The following is a 19101-nucleotide window of genomic DNA, read 5'->3' on the forward strand; positions in this document are numbered from 1 at the left end:
CTGAAAACCTTGCGATTGCTTTTGTGATTGACAGATTTCCACGGTCACCCGTAGTTTGCACAGAAGATGCCAACTTCTCTACAAACACTAGCTAATTACCCTGTTAGCAAAGTGAAATTTAAAACGGAAAGTGTTCAACTTCACAGTAAAAGTTGTGCCTTTCGTTTGCAACCAACACCTTTCAAACTACAGATAACCATGAGAATCTGCTAGTGACCAAAACAATCTTACAATTTTACCTATTGACAGTCAGCAACCTTCAGAAACTACTCACCTGGTCTATAGACCTGTATGACTGAGGCTTAAGAGGATAAGGCATGAGGTGAGATAAATATTAAAGCATCTGGATTTAAATTCTGTGTATATGCTCTTCAATTTTACAGTTAAAGGATGTAAAGAATCACTTATAGCTGTCTCACAGTAGGCTGTGTGGCTGGCAGAAGTACGACCCAAACTCGACGGGGTATACTAAAAGGTGGTTTTATTAAACTAAAACAAAGTACGAAATACAAGAATACCAAAACTAGGAAAATCAAACATTTGTTTCAGTGAGGGACACAACCACAAGAGACGACACAACAAAGAACAAAAGGAGACTCCGACAATGTATACGCACCAGGTAATTAGAGAGATGGGAAACACCGGGGAACACAGATGAATGGAATCAGACTAACGAGACGAGGGGAAGCAAAACTTAACACAAGAGACAAGAGATGAAGGACTATCAAAATAAAACAGGAAGTAACAAACACTCAGACCAGGACTAAGACATGGGTGTCACTAACCGATTCGTACCGGAAACCCGATCGGTACCCCGCATGCGCGAAAGGTTTCTACTTCCGGTCGTAGCGTTTTACGATAGTTATGGGTCAGAGTATCTGTTAAGATGTTAAGAATAACAAGTATATCTTAAAATGTTTGCAATAATGAAGCATTTCAGTACAATGTAGACAAAAATTAAAAATAAAAAGATAGTTACGGATCAGGACTCCCCGATCCTTACTGCGCATGTGTAAAGTCTGACCGTACAAATCGGGTCTACCCGATCCGTACCGCGCATGTGTAGATGTTTTCTTCTTCTTCTGTTCGTTTAATGGCAGTGTACTCCCCAGTGTACGAGGATACCGCCACCTGCTGACCGAGCGAATAAACCCTATTATAAACTGAATTAGCGTCATTACAAACGTGTGTTAAATTTGATTTAGCGATAGTCGAGTGTGTTTATGCTTGTCTGTGTGGAGAGGATTGACTGGAATAGTGATGATGATGTCCGCTATCACTGTCAATTGTCAGTAAACACTTCATCTGGCTGATGAATCTACACGTGAGATATTACAAAGTCTGCATTATTAACTCTGTAATTAGGCGCCATTCTTCTTATTTTAAGGCGCTGTTGCTCAATCGGGGGACACTCTCTGTTGAGGAGAAAAGCATGAATTTCTTTGTATACGGATTATCCATTGTTTAAATGTCCCGGGCAGTCGAAAAGGAGGCAGAGCTGTTGAGAAATGCTAGGAGCTAACTGGGCGCTAACCGTATCATTCAAATATATTGAATGTCGCAATATTGGCAAAGAGAGGAAGTGACGTAAGATTTGCGCATGCGGGGTACCGATCGGGTTTCCGGTACGGATCGGGTAGTGACAATGGGAACTTGACACAGTGACAGGAGATAAACATGGAGACATTAAACACTGACTGAGGAGACAGAAAGGAAACACAAATGATGCTAACTAAAGGTTACACACCCTGATGAGGAATACAGACTGGAAACAAACAATCAGAATGAACGTAATCAGACAAGAAACATTGAACAATAAATCTAGATAACAAAACTCAGATGCACCACAGATAAAAAAAACTCAATAGCAATGATACAAAAACCAAATGTTACAAAAATAACCTTGTTGTTAAGTGTTTGGAGTGTACTGATCAAAGCAGGCCAGTACAGCAACAATGTAATCAATACAAAAACTTCAGCAATCCTGTTCACTACAAGTCACATTATCATTGCATTACATTGCGAGAGCACATTGCAGATTTTCCTAACATCCCATAGACACATGAACCAAATAATCTAACATTTTAAACTATATTCCTGCTGTTTCATTTTTTATCACAATGCGTTTTGCACAAACAAATCCCCAAGAAACTGGAGCTGCTGTCACTGGAGGAAATCGTGTAATCACTATAATAAACCTTATGTTGTCATGTAGCGTGTGTTGTCTGCGTTAAGAAGATATTTATAATATTTAATAGGCACAGACATTTGAAGGATTAAGGCTTGATTGGCTGTGCTGGCGACAACTTGAATGAATGAAGCCTTTGGATTCTGCACTGTGTTCATCTTCCACTCTCAGCCCTCTCTTCTAAAGCCACTCTTTCTTTCACTGAATCCAGCTCCTCCAATGGGAATAATTTCAGGTTTTCCTACCCTTTTATAATAACACACTAAAAATCTTTGGGTTTCAGACTGTCATTCTGCCTGAGCAAGACATTTCAGAATGTCACCGCGGTTTCTAGTATCAGGGTTTTTAATTAATTCTTCTTTGTGTTCTATTTTGCATGTAAAACTAAGGTTAAAAAAAACAGCTAGTCTAAGAGTGACAGTGGGAACTTACACTGCCGAGCACAGCCAAAATTGTGACACTTTCAAACTGAACACTTTGGGTGAGGATTTAACTGGATACCATCCTAAATAATTAAACAAACCAAGCACCAAGTCCATGTGGGAATGTACACTAGTGAGTCAAAGGAGCTTGCAAAGAAAAGCGTCTGGACTTCTTTAAGTTACTTGAAGACGTTTCACCTCTAGTGAAACACTACACTAGTGAGCTTACTTCAGTTTTACTGAATACTTACAAATATGTGGTTAAAAAGAGGTACATGTGTTCCAGAAAAATCACTGTTTTCCAGTATTAAAAGTAACGGATTATGTCCTAAAACCCAGTAAATGACATCAGCATCACCAGCCCTAAAACTCTTTGTCCAGTTTAATCTTCATAGACCAGTGATTCAAGAGAGTCTCACTATCCCCAAGATAAAACGTCTGCCGTTCATCATGAGGTCCTAAAATTAGACCCATTACTCATTCCCTAAATCTTTCCTGATGCTTATTAAATAACAATGGCTTTTTTCCCCAGCCTTTTCCTTTAACTCCAGCTATCTAAAGATGCTGCGCTGATGATACAATGTTGGATTAGGACGGGCATGTTTTCTCTCTGCAGCTTATGCGCCTGATAGCACAAAAGGAAAAAAGGCCTGGAGGCCGCGATAAATTAGAAACTGTTCCACATTTTCTTATCATCAAAGGACGACGAGGAAGCTGCCCAGAGTGAGCTCAGATAACGTTGGAATAGGGAAGTGGGTGGTATATGTGTGTCTAGTCATCGATGTTGGTTTGCACAAATGGAAGGAGGTAAAGCCGAGAAGGAGATAGAGATACCTCAGTTTGTGCCCTGTAGAGATATGATTGCGTATCTACTGTTCCCCCTTTTTTTACCTTCAGAAAGATCAATTTTCTGCTCTTTCACAGATTTTAGGTTGCTTTACAAAACAAGATGAGAATAGGTGTTGGGATTTCCTGACACATTACTTATTTAATGCTTCCAATGTGTTACCATGGGCTCTCACTCTTTTTCATGGACACATTAATCATACCGCTTCGATTCAAAGAAAGCACACATTGACAAATATTGTGTAGTGTGAATTGGATCCTACTGGAGGGAGAGTTGTAGTGTTTGTTTTTCAGCACGAATTCTGGTGACAGATTAAAAAGTCTTTTTTGGGGGGAATCTAGTTTACCACGAGGTAAAATGTCAGGATTTTGTATTTTTTGTTATTATCACGCACTGACATCTTCTCTAAGTGTAGGTGTTTATGTTTTATGCATTAGTTCAGATCGTTCAAAGTAGCTCGTAGACTGGATGGGCTTCGCGTTGTGATGGCATGTGGGCGTAAATGTACATCACAGGAGCCAACTTAAAGAGCCACATGCAGACAATGATAACCAGACAAGCTACTTTTTGATTTAGCGTGCCTCTCCTGTCTCTGGTTTTTCCAGCTGAAGCTTTACAGGAATTCGTGGGTGTGTTTACAGAGCGCTCATCCGTCCTCTTTCCAGCCCTGACAGAATCTGATAGGTGTCAAAAAGAATTTTATGTTTTCTTCTCAACTTCTGGTGTCTGTTTTTTTTCCCCACCCTCCTCTCAAAAGATGACACATTTCAGCTTCAGAGGGGTAAGGAATGAGATTATCTTATTACTGTTTGGTCTAAATTCTTTAATCTGCTCAGTTCAAGCTGCTGAGGAGTACACCCTCATTTCAGCAGCCGTGAGACGGACCAGATTGAATTGGTTATGACGTTGAGTTTTTATTTATTTATTTTTATTCGGCAGTTGTTATTTCCATATGACATATCAAGGTTGAGACTCAAACTTTGACATGATAGAGTTACACTTCATTTACTCCAACGTCAGCTGTGTATTGTGGAGCGAACGCTTAGACCCCGGGCGAAGCAGGTAGGGGAGAGCAATTATTTATAAGGCAGTAAACAGAAGCTGTGGGAGGGAAAATTGTGCCGCCTGTTTCTCATGCGCCTCTATAAGTGAAGCAACGATCACGCAACTGTGAGTGTGTGAAATGCAAAAGTGGCTTTGAAACACACTGATATCGTTTGAAGGCTTTTTTGTTTGTTTACCTTACGAGCAGAAGTATTCATTTTAGCCTACTTAATCATTCAAAAGTACAGTTTCGTGTTATGACACAGGCCTCTGACTGTTTATGAAATAATGTGAAGTTGTGCGCATGCATAAACTAAACTTGTATGGATTCAACTGTGAATAAGTTGCAGTTTTACTAATGAATCTGTAGTAAGATAAAATACATGAATGCAATTATTCTAGTGTTCCAACTTTGGGATCATTTTACACAACTCTAAGCTACATTTTTACTGGGAAGGTAAAATCTTTTTCTTTTCATCTATTCTCTATTCCTCTGTTGGAAGCTGTTAATGCTTAATGTGAATGAGGTGCAAAGTCTCAGTTGATTGGGTTGAGTTAGATTTGTTGAATTTATAAGAACTGTCGATTTTCAGTACTTTCCTGGAAAGAGAGACAGAGAATTTAATTAAATGTGTTTAATATTCTTGACACGCGTAGCTGCTAATGGATGTCTAAGAGTTGTTGTAGAAACAGTGCGATGCGTCTCAGCTCGTGGCCTTCATCGGGGTCGTTGATGGCTCCTTTTTTGTCTCCGAATTTTTCTCACTCTTTGAAAAGCAATTAGTCTATCTGTTATAGACATGCAGTCAGCTCCTTAAATGTTTGGGCAATTACTTGATTTTTGTGATTTCACGTCTGTTACACCACCAGAGTGGATTGAAACTCAAAGAGTCAAGAAATGCAAACTTTTAGCTTCAATTCAAAGGGTTTAATAAAAGTATTACATTAACTTTTTTCTCAGGCTCAAAAGTAATTTGACAGTAGACTGACAAGCGGTTTTATTGCCAGGTGAGGTCTGTTCCCTTGTCGTTCAGCAATAAAAATAGGCTGATAAACAACCTAGAGTTTATACAAAGTGTTGAATTTGCTTTTGGTAGCTGTTCACTGGAGCTCTCAATATGAGGTACAAAGGGTTGTCAGTCAAAGTGAAGGAGGCCATCATCAGGCTAACAAACACAAACCAATCACAGTGACAGCAAAAACTTTAGCAGTGGCCAAAAGCACTAGCCAGCTCATCAACACCAAAGCTCCTCAAGTACAAGAATGGAAATGTGTCTTTGATTGCCATGAGGGGTCCAATCCTTGTGTGAGAAAATTACTTCGCTTGATCCTCAGTAATTATTTTCCTTAAGAGTTTATGGTATCAATATGTCTGGGGATGTGTATTGATAAGATTTTCACGATTCCGATTCCATTTTCGATTCTGTTTAAAGATTAGATTCTTTATCGATTCTCTTATCGATTCTTTTTTTAAATTAAAAGGAGAACACTAAGGTCGAATAGCTTAGAGCTTTGTTTTATATCTTCTCTTTGAACAAGATAGAAATTTAGGAGTAACATGGCCTTACAAACCCAGCAGTGAGATCTTAAGAGATCCACAGCTTCTTCAATGGGGTGTCACAGGGGTCCACAGGGAAAAAAAATTGTAAATGTAAAACAATAAAATAAATATTCTTCTGTAGCAATAACAAAGTATAACATAAATTATTCTGTAGCAATTACACAAGAATATCCAGTAATGTCCCTGCCTACAATTAAACACATTCAATTACCGAAAATCGGGACATCTGCTGTGGCAAATGGGTGCAAGGCTTTTACCACAAACTTAGTCACTGCTCGGTGACATTCGTCTATCCTGGCCTGAAAGGAGACGCTACCAGTAGACTGCAGCCAGAACTGCCAGCATCTGAGCCAGACTGTGTCTGTCTCTCTCATCATGGTCACCTAAATGCAGAGTAATAGCAGGTTTTGTAATAAGGCAGATCGCACTAACATGATATGCACTGTTAGTTGATTATTTACCTGCCACATTAACGGGAGAGGACGTGCAAACGTTACTGCTGCTGCTGGGTTGAGATTCACGAGTCCGGAGCGGAATTAAAAACACGACATTCATTTAAGGTCATCGCGTGTTTTGTGAGCAAATGCTTTTGCATATTCGTAGTGTTTCCTCCCTTAAATGAAATATCTACTTTGCAAGTATTGCACGTTGCCCTGTTGTCATCCGGTCTCGTAAAGTATAACCAAACTTTTGAGCGTTTGAGCCGCTTAGGCGCCATGTTTCCTGCCAGGTAAATGACGCTCCGCAGCGTGGTGACGTCATTCGGGGCGACTGGAATCGATAAGGGAATCGTTTGCAAAAATGGCAAACAATTCCAAGGAATTGAAACAGTGGGAACCGGTTCTCAACAAGAACCGGATTTGGGGATTGGGGAGACGTGGATAAAACACAGAGAGGAACATGGGAACAGGTGAGGGAGATAAAACACACAGACATGACTAAGAGAAACAGAGAGACACAAAGAGAAAGAGGGACACAGAGAGAGTGAGACGTGGAGAGAGGGGGAGCGACACAAGGGGGTACAGACAAAAAACTGAGGACAAGATAGAGAAGGAAAAGCTGAAGGAAACTCATCAACTTAAAATAAACCTGAATCACCAGGGATAAACAACATAATCAGAAACTCATAAGCACAAGAAAACTAAACCAGGAAACATAACCCACTATTCATGATCAAAACAATAATAAAAAAACAGGAATCACAAGCCCAGAACATAAAACACTGGGTCAAAGACCAAATACCGTGACTACCACAGTCAAAAGACATGCTAATTGGATGGATGGATGGATGGACGGATGGATCTATTTCTTTGTGACAAGACTTCTAGTTGTCATGGCTGCAAAACAGCCTGGTTGGTACTGGTAGTGTCCATCTTTCATTTACAGTCTATGCTAACAGCATAGATACAAATACAGCCCATTTGGCTGCTTCATGCTGTGAACACTTAAGCCATTTCAAACAGCAGGAAATGATGAATTTTCAATATCACTAACCAAATGTACAATATGCACTCAGCCAAGCAGGTACTGCCCTAAGGTGCACGCCATCTCCATGCTCAATAACGTGATCTAATATCTGCTGAGCGATCGCACACAGTTTGTTCAGATATTGGCACTGCTGAGTAAAACTCGAGCAGCGCTGCACAGCATGGTGGGCGTAAGCCGTGCACTAATCTTCAAATTGAAAGCAGCAGGTCCATAGTCTTAACAGGGTAGCTTTCAGTTGGCCAGATTGAGATGTTCTTCCCTGAGGAAAGTGTGAGTCAGATGATGTTATGACATCCAAAACTCGAGACTAAGAGTATTAATATGATGGAGGCAGGCAACCTGTGTATCATTACAATGAGTATGCAAATTAAATCATTTTTGTATTTCTGTGCCTCAGTAGTGAAAACGGACCAACTTCAGACCATTAAACGAGAGCTCACTCAGATCAAGATGAAGATTGACTCTTTGCTGGGACGCCTGGAGAAGATTGAGAAGCAGCAGAGAGCTGAAACCGGTGAGAAGCAGACGGCAGAATCTGAGCTAGACGGGAACAAAAGGGAAAAGGGACACCACCCACTAAGGGAGGGAAATTAAGAGCATAGACTGGTCATAAGTCTTAGTGACATTGTGGGAGATAAGAGCAGCAGAGCTCTCTGTCATAACCGCAGACAGGCGTCAACACCATGCTGACTCAGTGTATATGAGAGGTCTTCACCAGTGCCCTTCACTACAGGACAGCCTCAGAGTGCAGCCCAGTGTGAAGGTCATTTAAATTACATGCCATAAAGTGCATGTTGCACATTTGTCACCATGTGTGGCTTTTTTTCAACTTCTCTCTTATACTTCCACGGCACTTGAAGACCGAGTAAATCAACCCGGCTCCCGGCTGTGTTCTAGGCAAACTGCTGTGGAGCTTGTTAGCAGTGAGAATGAAAAATTAATGCGGATAAATGAAAAACCGGAGGCAATTTACTACAAAATGTACCCATCTTTTTTGCTATAAAATAGCCTTAATTTTTTATTACAGATCATCTTTTGTCTGTCTCACTTGTTCTGTTTTTGAATAGAAGTTCAGACTGCCTCAATTAAGGTTTTAAAAGATTTTATAATGAATTCAAAAAGCAACAGGTAGCCAGTCTTAAAACGGATATCAAGAAGTCACGGCTCGCCAGGTGTTTAATCTTTGAAGTTCTTTTTCTTAAGGTGACAAAAAACTGGCTGCAGTCAGAGACAACACACGGATGTTGATTTCTCTGTGCTCTCCGGGAATAAAGTTCTGCAGTTAACATCAAGATTAAAAGTCATAAAGCATAATAAACTGTGACATGAGGAGAATATTGGGGCTGTGGTCTTAAAACATTTGTGTAAAACGTTTTAAACTAGGCTACACAGACATTTTGGCTATTCAGTATAAAGCAGCGTACATAAATAAAGCTACTTCGGATTGATCCCTTATTCATAAAGGGCCGCTTACTCACAGCAGGGCAGCTCTACATGTTGGATCTGGCAAACTCTTTGCACTGGATGTGCTTCCCGACTTAATCCTGATCTGTGTCTCCTCCCAGGATCAAACCAGGGATCTCTGATTTGTTCAGGAAAAGTGTTAACCACTACACTGAAGAGCCATTATGATTTTTTAACATAAAAATAAATCAAAATAAGATATAAAATGTGTTTTCACAGATACATCTTGAAAAAAAAATACAATTTGTGTAATAAATAATCCTAATGTTAAGTGGCCTGGATAATTTAATGCAGACATGTGACACTGTAACCTAAATATGCACATATAGCGGAGCTTTAAATGAACTGGCTTCATAAATAAAGAAAAGATGAAAATGGAGGCAAATAGTAGGAAGCCTAAGCTATATGCAAATCCAGGGGTTGACACATCTGTTGGTAGCTAGCTAGCAAAAGTGGATTTTGTATATTTGAGCTTGTTTTAAATAACACAAACTATACAAAATTTAAATCTAAATCCTTTTCCATCTAAATGCAAATCAGGTGTGCTGTCTCAGTGCAGTTACATCCCTTAAATTTAATATGATCTCTTTAAGAAGCTATTTATGGAGTACCAACACCTTGTCTGGACCCTTGCACAATAAAAACATGTTACCAGCAGTGCCTTTCAGCATGTAGAGTACTAAACAGATTAATTGTAACATCACCCAGTTTAAGGGGAATCCCACAGTTGTTCTAAATTAACAGTTTCTGTAATTACCAAAACTCATTTTTTTGTGTCTCTGTAATCATTAATCCACGTGTATATGCGAGATCTTTACTCAAAATGATATTTTTAATGTTAAAATTATATTATTATTTTTAGATTCATTAATTTTTTCCAATATAGTAAAAAAAAAATAGTAAAGCACTTGTAAAGCTTTTGTTTGTTTGTTTTTAAGTTTTGAAATGATTTACATTCCTGAGCAGATATAATTTGAGTGGTTTAACGTTACTCTTGATTCATTTCTGACTTCTCAGAGAAGTCCAGTGTTCAAATAGAAATGTGAATTCAATTTGCTGTTAAAAATGATAAAAGTGATATAATTTTTTAACAGTTTTTGAAAAATTTGTTGTCAAAACGTATGTGCATTCCTGCTTTTTTTTTTTTTTTATGTAACAGGAGGTCTTGTAAATTTGCTAAGAACTGTACACACGTGTGTTAATTGGGGAAAAAAAGTGAAACATGTCACGCTTGTAAAAGAATAAACACAGTAAAATGCTAGAATTTTGATCCTAATTTGATGCTTTGCTACTTCAAATAAAAAAAGTAGTGTTAGTCACCCGGTTGCTTGCTGAGGACAAACTACTTCACTCCAGTTGAGTGTAAGGAGAACCATGGCCTGTTTCTGCACAACTGGGAAAACAGCAAAAAAGCAGCCTACTACTATTATTATCAAAGAAAAATACAGGCCCTGCTTACACTCTCACTTCATTCACTGTGGCCTCCTTTCTCTCTCTCAGAGGCTCAGAGAAAATATGAGGACAACTGTGACTCCCTGCATGAGGAGTCTGTGTCAGAGACGGCAGAAAACTCTGGAGAGGAGGCCGGCGAGGGGGCGCTGGACGTAGAGGCGGGCGAGATGACCGATGGAGGCGAGGATGACTATGACGAGGAGGGTAGCCACCATCTGGTAAGAGAAACGGTTGACAGGCCTGACAGGGGGGAAGAAAGCAAGGCACTTTGGGAGATCTCAAGTGGGCAGACAGTCTTCGCCTTCTGAAAGTTAATTTTCCAGAATTATTCATGGCCACAGATCTAAGAGAGCGGTTGCTTCACATGAGTGAATGGTGAGGGCGTCCGGACTGACAGTTTCTCCCTGTCGACCCTGGCTGAAACAGTGGAAGTAAGCCTCTTCTCAGGCCCACACACAGGCACAGGCTCACACACATACACATGCTTGCAGGCTATAATTAAAGCAGTGGGTTCAATACACATAGGAGAGCTTTTAAGACAGACTTGACATGAAGTGGTGTGGGTCCAACCGTGAAGTGAAGGTTCAGTTTGGAGGTTTTCTTTCACAAGGTCAGTAGAAGCAGCCAACAAAAGATGATCCCTCAAAGAGATTCAATTATTAGGATTATTTAAAAATAATAATAATTTAGTGGAAAATGTCAAATTCTCAGCTGGGTTCATATAAAAACATGAATTTATTTGACTAAAGAGAACTTATTATTTTTATCAGTTTTGTATAATTATATATTACACTATGTGTTATACTATATAGATGTACATAGATTTCTGCTTGTTAACACAGTAAAACAGCCAATAATCAGTGCATTTAGGCATGTAGAAATAGTCAAGACCACCTGCTGAAGTAAAGACCGAAAGTCAAAATTGGGAAAGAAAGGTGATTAGAGGTGGGCAGATCAGTTCAAATACCAATAGTACTAACACCAGCATTGGTATCAGTAATGGATCAATCCTTTGTTTCTATCCTCGTAGTTCAGTATGTAGCCCATTTAAACAACAGAAGCTGTCCCAAAGTCCATTAGAGACATTTTAGGTCTCAAAAAATCATTTCAAAATAGGTGAAAAGCAGAAAAGTGTGTTTTGTTGTCTATATTCTCTAATGTACAGTGTACATTGTTGTATTAATTATTATAGAAAGCAAAAATCACAGTGATTTGGAGGTCATTCAAATGTGTGATTTTCAGACTGATGACGATTAATCTCAGAAGTCATCGCACACTGTTCTCCTCTACATAAACTGCCTTTATAAGTTTAAAGTGTCAATATCGATGTTGGTATCAGCAGTTCACTAAAAGTGATGTTAGTGAGTCTGAATGTGATATGGTTGTTGTTGCCAGACTTTTGAGTATTGTACACTGTTTATCTACTGGGATTTTCCCACACAACCATCACTAGGGTTTACAGAGAATGATCTGAAAAATAGAAAATATCAGCAGAGTGTCAGTTCTCTAGGTGAAAATAGCAAGACTGCTTCAAGCTGATAGGAAGCCGACAGTAACAGATAACCACTTTGAAAACCAAGGTATGAAGAAGAGCATCTCTGAATGTACAACAAATCGAACCTAGACGTAGACATATGTAGTCTGTTGAGCAAAATAATTTTCACCTTCATTTTAATGCACTGCTTAAATACTTGACATTAGCCAGTGACGGCGTAATTTAGTTATCAGCCTAACAGAAGGATTACTTAATGAAACAATACAGTACATCTTTTGTGTAGTTACAGCAATCTTTTCATTAAAATATCATAAAAACACCATAACTGGTCAAAACCCCTAGAACCAGTGAGGAAGGTGGTGGAAAGTAAGGAAGGCATTTATATGTTTATGTTTCAAACTACCAACAATTCAAAAAGATTACTATTTCCAATCAAGGAAAATCTAAAACTGAAATTAATCAGTCTTTCCGCTGACGCGATAGTTCCCACAATGCTTATATTGATTGTATTCACTCAGCCAGTTGATCTCAGTCAGCTGTGGCTTAGACGCACATTTATTACGCCAGTGATTTCAGCTGAAAAATAGACTGCTGTTAAGTAAAAGAGACTGATGTATGGTGAAGGTCCCGGGGAACAAAACCAAAATGCATGTTGGCTTCACCTATTCAAAACATCCTCAATACTTCAACGTTTTAAATAGGTTTTCCATTTCACAATCGTCAAGTTCAAGTAGTGGCATGGAAACAGTTGATACTGGTTTTATCTGTATTTCACTGGCCTTGTTTTCTTTATTATGCTTTATTTATTAGCCATTACCCAGCAGGTGAACATGGCCATGCTATCCTAGATGAAAGCTCCGTGTCCTCACTAATGGAAGAGATTATTTTTCAGAGGCATGGTGGAAGAGATTTATTTGTTTCCTGAAGGTCACATTGATCACACTTTGTGATAATGTGCTACAAAGACTGTTCTGCGGGTTGGCATGGCTGCTCTTGTTGAGCGTATATCACCAGTGACCTTTAGAAAAGATTAAATACAACCTCTGTTTTCAGTTAAAAAGGCTGTATCATGTCTGTGATGTTAACCTCCTCTATGTGCTCTCCTTTACAGATAGAAAACCACGTATCGGATATTGACAACTGAGATCAGGTAAGAGCTTTAGATTTGTATTTGATCTAAGCATCCATTATAGCGGCTGTGAAGTCGTAATAAAAGACTGCAAAAGGTTCTGGGGGGGTCTTGCAGCCTGCCCTCATTAAAGACCTTACATCCAGTCCTCATTAGAAACCGTAGCTGCTGAACTGTGTCCTGAGCTTCTCTAAACATTCGTTAATCATCTCCTAAGTCATAAGCTCCGTGACATTTGGAAGACCAGCTTCACTGAAGGGCATCTAATACCGAATTCGACAGACGGAGCAATAATGACATTCCAATGGGCCAGAACTGCCCATAAACAACATTCATCTAATTGAATTTTGTGAAAGGCCTCACCATTCATATCCCCTAAGGTAAAGAGTTCCCTGCTTCTCGCCTCTCAGGGTGTGGGTAACGATGCAGCCACATCATCAGTTGGCTTGGTGCTGGCTAGCTCTTCACAGCATGCGTGCGGGGCAGTGTTTACGAGTAGCTCAGTGTAGACGTAGCACTGAGTTAAACTCTGTTAGTCTTCTGTTGGTGTTGGATGACTTAAGGCAAACTCACTTCATTAGAGGCTGCAGAGCTCTGTTGGTTTTTGTACCCAATTTTGATTTATTCGTTGTAAAATTATATCATTTTGTACGTAGCATAAGCCTACATTTGAATTCCGCTTTTCGATTTAATCTTTAGAGTAATCCCAGCTACCGCTACCAAGGGCTGCAGCTGAAAGAATATAAACTATAACGGTCTTATGAACATTTAAATATTAATTTAGTGGAATAATAGATGGTGTGATTCGTCCATGTCTTAATGACAGAGCACTGATACCCTGTTACTCTAACATAGCTGGGGTTTTTGACAGAGGACCTGTCCATGTTTCTGATGGTCACATGCTGCCAGAGCTTCAGCTTTCATGTAAACTAGCTCATAGCTAGATTGTTAAACCTCCGGTTGAGCTGATAGCCACTTTTGTGTGACCGCTTAGCATGATTGCTGATGTTAGGGTAGATGAAACCAGATAACAGAGGGACATGCCGCATACGCTGGACTTGCTGTGTAGCACAGTGCTGTTTGTGATTCTGTTGTTATTTTAGTCTCACCGGTGTTTTTCTTCTCGCTTGTTGTCTTCACCTGCCATTGACTCTTTTTACCTTATTCACTTATATCTGCCATTGTTTAATTAGTTCCCACTGTGTTCATAGCCCGCCTCCTCTTTGAGATACCGGTTGTTATGCTGCATGTCTTCCTGGTTTTCTAACTTTTTACTAGTGCTGTCAGCATTAATCTCGTTAAGATGACGTTAACGCCATAACCGCATTAACGCAGCAAATCTCCGTTAGCAAGCTAGTGCGGATCGCCCCGTGCGTGTGGCTGCACGGAGCTAATGCATTAATGAGCTAACCGCGCTAACGTGTTGACGGCGTGCAGCGGTTATGGCGTCAACGTCATTTTAACAAGATTAATGCTGACAGCACTACTTTTTACCTTTCCGGACTTTGTGCTTACATGAGCTTATATCATTTGCCAATAAAGGCCCCTTGATTCCTCTCATTGCCATTTATGACAAGACTAGCTATTTCCCTCTGTTCTCCATCTTTATGCTCAATGAAGCTAATCATTTGTGTGCTTTTGCATTTTTTTTTTGTTTGATTTCTAGTGGGATTTTGTACAAAATGAGCATATGCTATGTGGTTGCTATGTAGCTACAGTTTCTTAATGTACAGGCAAAAATGTTCAGTTTAGGCAACAGCTTATTCCCCCCTCCACCTCTTATGAAACCACGTTACACTTGAGTTTTCCATTTTCTTTCTGCCTTTTTGAAATTCCATCAGTGGCCAATTCACCGAACCCCCTCACAGCACATACATTTAAAAACCTGAAAATCCCACTCGAGGATCGAGAGAATATATGAATGTGTAGCTTGCAGGCCCACCAAGGATTGAAAATCACAGTGAGAAGAACCTCAATAAGTCATGTCCAGAAGGATTAGCGAGGCAGCTCCAGCTACCAGGAAATATTTCTGCACTTCCCGAGATATTTCTGAGGCCATTCAGAATGGACAAGCCTTAAAATTCAGCTTAATCCTCATCAGATTTACAGCATTATAAGCATTCACCATGTTTGAGGAGGAGACGCAGTTCTGTAATGTATTTTCATAAGTTTTCTTCTTTATCTCTTCAGGGTGAGGAAGCAGACGCTCCTGGTCGGTGGTATTAGAATTCATCATCACCTTCAAGAGACAGGAAATGATCTGTAAGGGATCAAGACACCCATTCAGGACTGTAAGTTGTGTATGAGAGACGCCGAATCACATTTAGATGCCTGACTGTGCAGCTCAAACAAAATGTGATGTGATGATCTCTAAAGAAAATATATTCAAGACCCATTTTAATTCAGTGGCCCGAGTTTACTTCATGTGCAACTTATATTTCATTGGAAGAACTCGCACTCTTATCCTGAAACTGAAAAAAATCAAACCGAAGTCAAAGGAATAAAAGGATTTATTTGGATTTCTAAATGAAATTATGTTCAAAGATGGAAATGTTTTTGATCTATTGTTATTGCTCTTCTGAAATGTCCTTGTGCTGTAATTTCTGTTTTTCAAAGAATTTTTGTTTATGCTGAAATATCAAATGAATAAATGACAGAACAATCTGTGACCGTGGTAGGAAATTCAGCAAAAGAATGAAACATCGCTGCCGTCTGCTTCGGATTTGACTCATACATAAGCCAATAGCTGTGAGCATAACTTTATCCAGCTTTATCCATTTATCACACAAATGCCCTGTGGGGCTGTTCCATCATATATTCCAACTCCTGCCAAGTTTCAGAAGCAGAAAGGGCTTCCTGTGGTAGAGAGCCAACACTGGCACAGGCCTCCTGCCAGGGAGCAGTGCCCTAACGTCTCAGTGCACTCCTCCCCGCTCAGCTTGTGCATCCCAACATGGACTGCTGCTGTTCAGGAGCCAGCGCCTTTCTCCTTCACCCTCTCCTTCTGCATCCTGCATTGATTCCATTTTATCTAGTTGAGCCAGCAAAGTAAGGTTTTTTGAAATGGTGGAACTTGTTATGATTTTAAATTAAACATTGGCAGGCTTTGATACTATCTCAGGATGAGATCTTTGATTCAGAACCCCGAAATTTCTGGAATAATCGAACTTGAAATAAAGCGTAGTGCTTTATTAAAGCAACTTCACTAGGCACTGAGATCATTTGACCGTTCACTCGGTGCAGCTTACGAACAGTAAAAAAGAAAACATTGGAATTTCTTCAGCTGTTTATGTGGATTGCGTAACAATCTACATATAGTTTCAGCTTTAGCTGAGCAATTATAATTTACCTGATTATACATAAATTGTTGCAAATTGAATTACGTCGCAAGTGAATGGATGTCAGCGCGTTCAACGTGTTCGTTATTCAAATCAAATTTACTCTGGTATTTTTCCGCCATTCATATTTAACCACCGCAGTGTTAATTCAAACAATAAGAAGCTGATGCTGTTCCAAGCCTGCTGAGAGGAGGTTGTTGTTGGGACCCAGGTGTCTCGGCTCATCGCTGTGTAGCATTGATGAAGATGCATATCGGCTAAAATTCTGTTTACGCCTTCATTACAGTAAAAACTGTCAGTGTTTTAGTGTTTGACTGAAAAGTTTCACCATTTGTGTTCTTGCATTTGAGTCGATTGCCTGTGTCTGAAGGGGAAATCACGAGACAGAGAATATTACACATATTAATTTTACCATTAATATCCTCGTAAATGTCGTGTTTTAAATGGATGATTGTCGTTATTCTATGAACATTACATTGACAGCAGTACTGAATATTCTAACTGGCCTCAGAGTATATAGGACCACTGTGATACATTCATTATTTTCATGGGGAAAGAAAACAACTCCCACACCTCTGTTTGGTTTCATAAATCATACCTGGACTCCAGGTTTCAAAATACTGTAGTTTAAATTATAAAAATATAAAAGCCTTAAACTGGAATTTGGATACCGACAAGTTCTTGCTACGCATCGCAACACAAACAACAGAATGATGGGATAACACAATCTTTCCATTCTTCTTCCACATGTTGTATTGTTGGCATCCCTATTTTTTTTCTCATTAAGGTTTAGTTTTCATCTTATAAAAACTTTGTGGGACATTTTGCATGCTGGGAGGATATCCGATCCACAGGAGCTTTTATTTTGCAGTTTTTTTGCTAGCAGACACAATTAACAGTCCTTGGTGAGTCCACTGAATTAAAAATACATTTTTTTGTGAGTTCATGAAAACTTTGTTTTTTTAGAATTACAGGACGGCATGGGCAGTGAACTGCCAGAACCTCTCCTGTAATTTTATACATTTATAATGTAGTTTCACTGGTCCAGCCCAATTCAAGTGTATGTGGCCCGCAATGTAAAATACGTTTAAAAACCCAGAATTAAACCGTCTGATTGGTGCTGAACCTCTGAATTATCAAAGGTATTAATAAGAACTTCCCTATTCTTAGATATGTTTATGATATAGTTAATGTTAGTAAGAAGGAAACAGGCCAGTTTCAGCCCCCTGTATTTATATTAAATGGTATGTTATATACATATTTGAGATTGTTGAAGTTCTTATTAGTAGTTGAACTATAATAACTAACAATGCCATGTAGCTAGTTAGCACCATCTTGCTCCATCAGCTGATTGATGGAACAAAGTAATCAGCTGGTATGTATTCTTTTAAAGCTATTAGCATAGTTTAAAGGTTCCCTAATGAAGAAGGATTATTGTTTGGAGTAACGCTACTAAAAAGGTGCATCCTGGATACATAAGAAGGCTATATAAGACATTTTTAATTATGTGATTCAGTCTTGATGAAAGTTTCACAGGTTGTTTCACTCAAAATACCAAATTAGAAACTGGTTATAAATCATTCATATTGTTAATAATACAAAAGACTTTCTCAATAAATTCCTGATAAAGCTGAAACCCTGTTTTTAAGTTGGTGTTCCTTGAATTGTTAAAGGTTTGATCCACCCTGGTGTAACCAAGATAAAATATAAATTCATCACTCAGCATTCTTTTGAAAAACAGTGTCGTAATTGATCTAAAAAATACACTCATCTGTGGTGTTTTTTAAATTGTTTTTTGACTGTGGAGAAAATAATTGTTCTCAAAAACTATGAATACCAGTTAATGTGTTGGTTGTATTCGAATCGATTCTAATTGTTCAGTGATTTGAAAAGCATAAACAAAAATTATTGTAGCTTGAAAGTACCAAACCAAGGCTGTCAAAATTCCATGCCACCAAGAGTAGGTAAGCAAATATTTCTTTGTGATTTGGTTGAATAAACTCCCTTCAGCAGAAGATTTCGAAAATGGAAAGTCACTTTGCACAATATTATAAATACACTACTCAGTCCTGGCAGGGCTACTTGGGGAAAAACATGCATAAAATCAAAAAAAGATTATCCTGAAGCTCATTCAAAATAAGCATCTGGTGAATGATGATAATGTGTAATATTTAGCACTATTTTTGTATCCCGAACATGTTTAAAGGAAATGGCTTTGCAACATGTTTATTGTTTTTGGTTTGTTTGTTTTGGGGGAGGGGTTTTTGTCTGGGTTCTTTTTTTGCTGGTAGCCTGTTTTTTGATGGACAGTATGGTGACGTGTCAAATATTCTGCAAAAACACAGAAAAAAACCCTCATTGCTTTTAACTGTCGTAATTTATCTGGGTCACTTTAGAACACTTTTGGCTCAACTCGATTTTCTTTCCGCTGTAAATAGCCCTTACCATGTTTATTTCAAAAAGGCTAGATGAATTTTAAAAGTTAAAAATAATAAAAAATAATACACTGACAGTTTGTTGGAGTACTTGCAGGTTTAAACCAGAATCGTGGGACTTGTAGAGATGTGTAACTGATAACTGTTGTATAGAAATGTACATTTTTTTGTAAAAATATTTTTATCAAAAGGCATGTTTACTGTAACTTTGTATTTTCAGTTCATGTATAAAACGTTA

The 19101-nt window shown here is 38.9% G+C and overlaps 1 protein-coding gene across 4 annotated transcripts in view; it reads left to right on the forward strand.

Moving 5' to 3' along the window:
* LOC120741042 (RNA-binding Raly-like protein) overlaps window positions 1-18770 on the forward strand; it is a 123115-nt gene extending 104345 nt beyond the window's left edge. For all 4 annotated transcript variants that reach the window (XM_040043644.1, XM_040043643.1, XM_040043645.1 and 1 more), the window contains 4 exons: window positions 7948-8064; window positions 10515-10684; window positions 13073-13111; window positions 15281-18770. In XM_040043644.1, the coding sequence (XP_039899578.1) occupies window positions 7948-8064; window positions 10515-10684; window positions 13073-13105 (320 nt within the window). In that variant the 3' untranslated portion in view covers window positions 13106-13111; window positions 15281-18770. The remainder of the gene's footprint in view (window positions 1-7947; window positions 8065-10514; window positions 10685-13072; window positions 13112-15280) is intronic.
* Window positions 18771-19101: the final 331 nt, after the last annotated feature.

Source organism: Simochromis diagramma, unplaced genomic scaffold (genome assembly GCF_900408965.1).
Source record: "Simochromis diagramma unplaced genomic scaffold, fSimDia1.1 OVJJ01000602.1, whole genome shotgun sequence".
In the NCBI taxonomy this organism is placed as follows: domain Eukaryota; kingdom Metazoa; phylum Chordata; class Actinopteri; order Cichliformes; family Cichlidae; genus Simochromis; species Simochromis diagramma.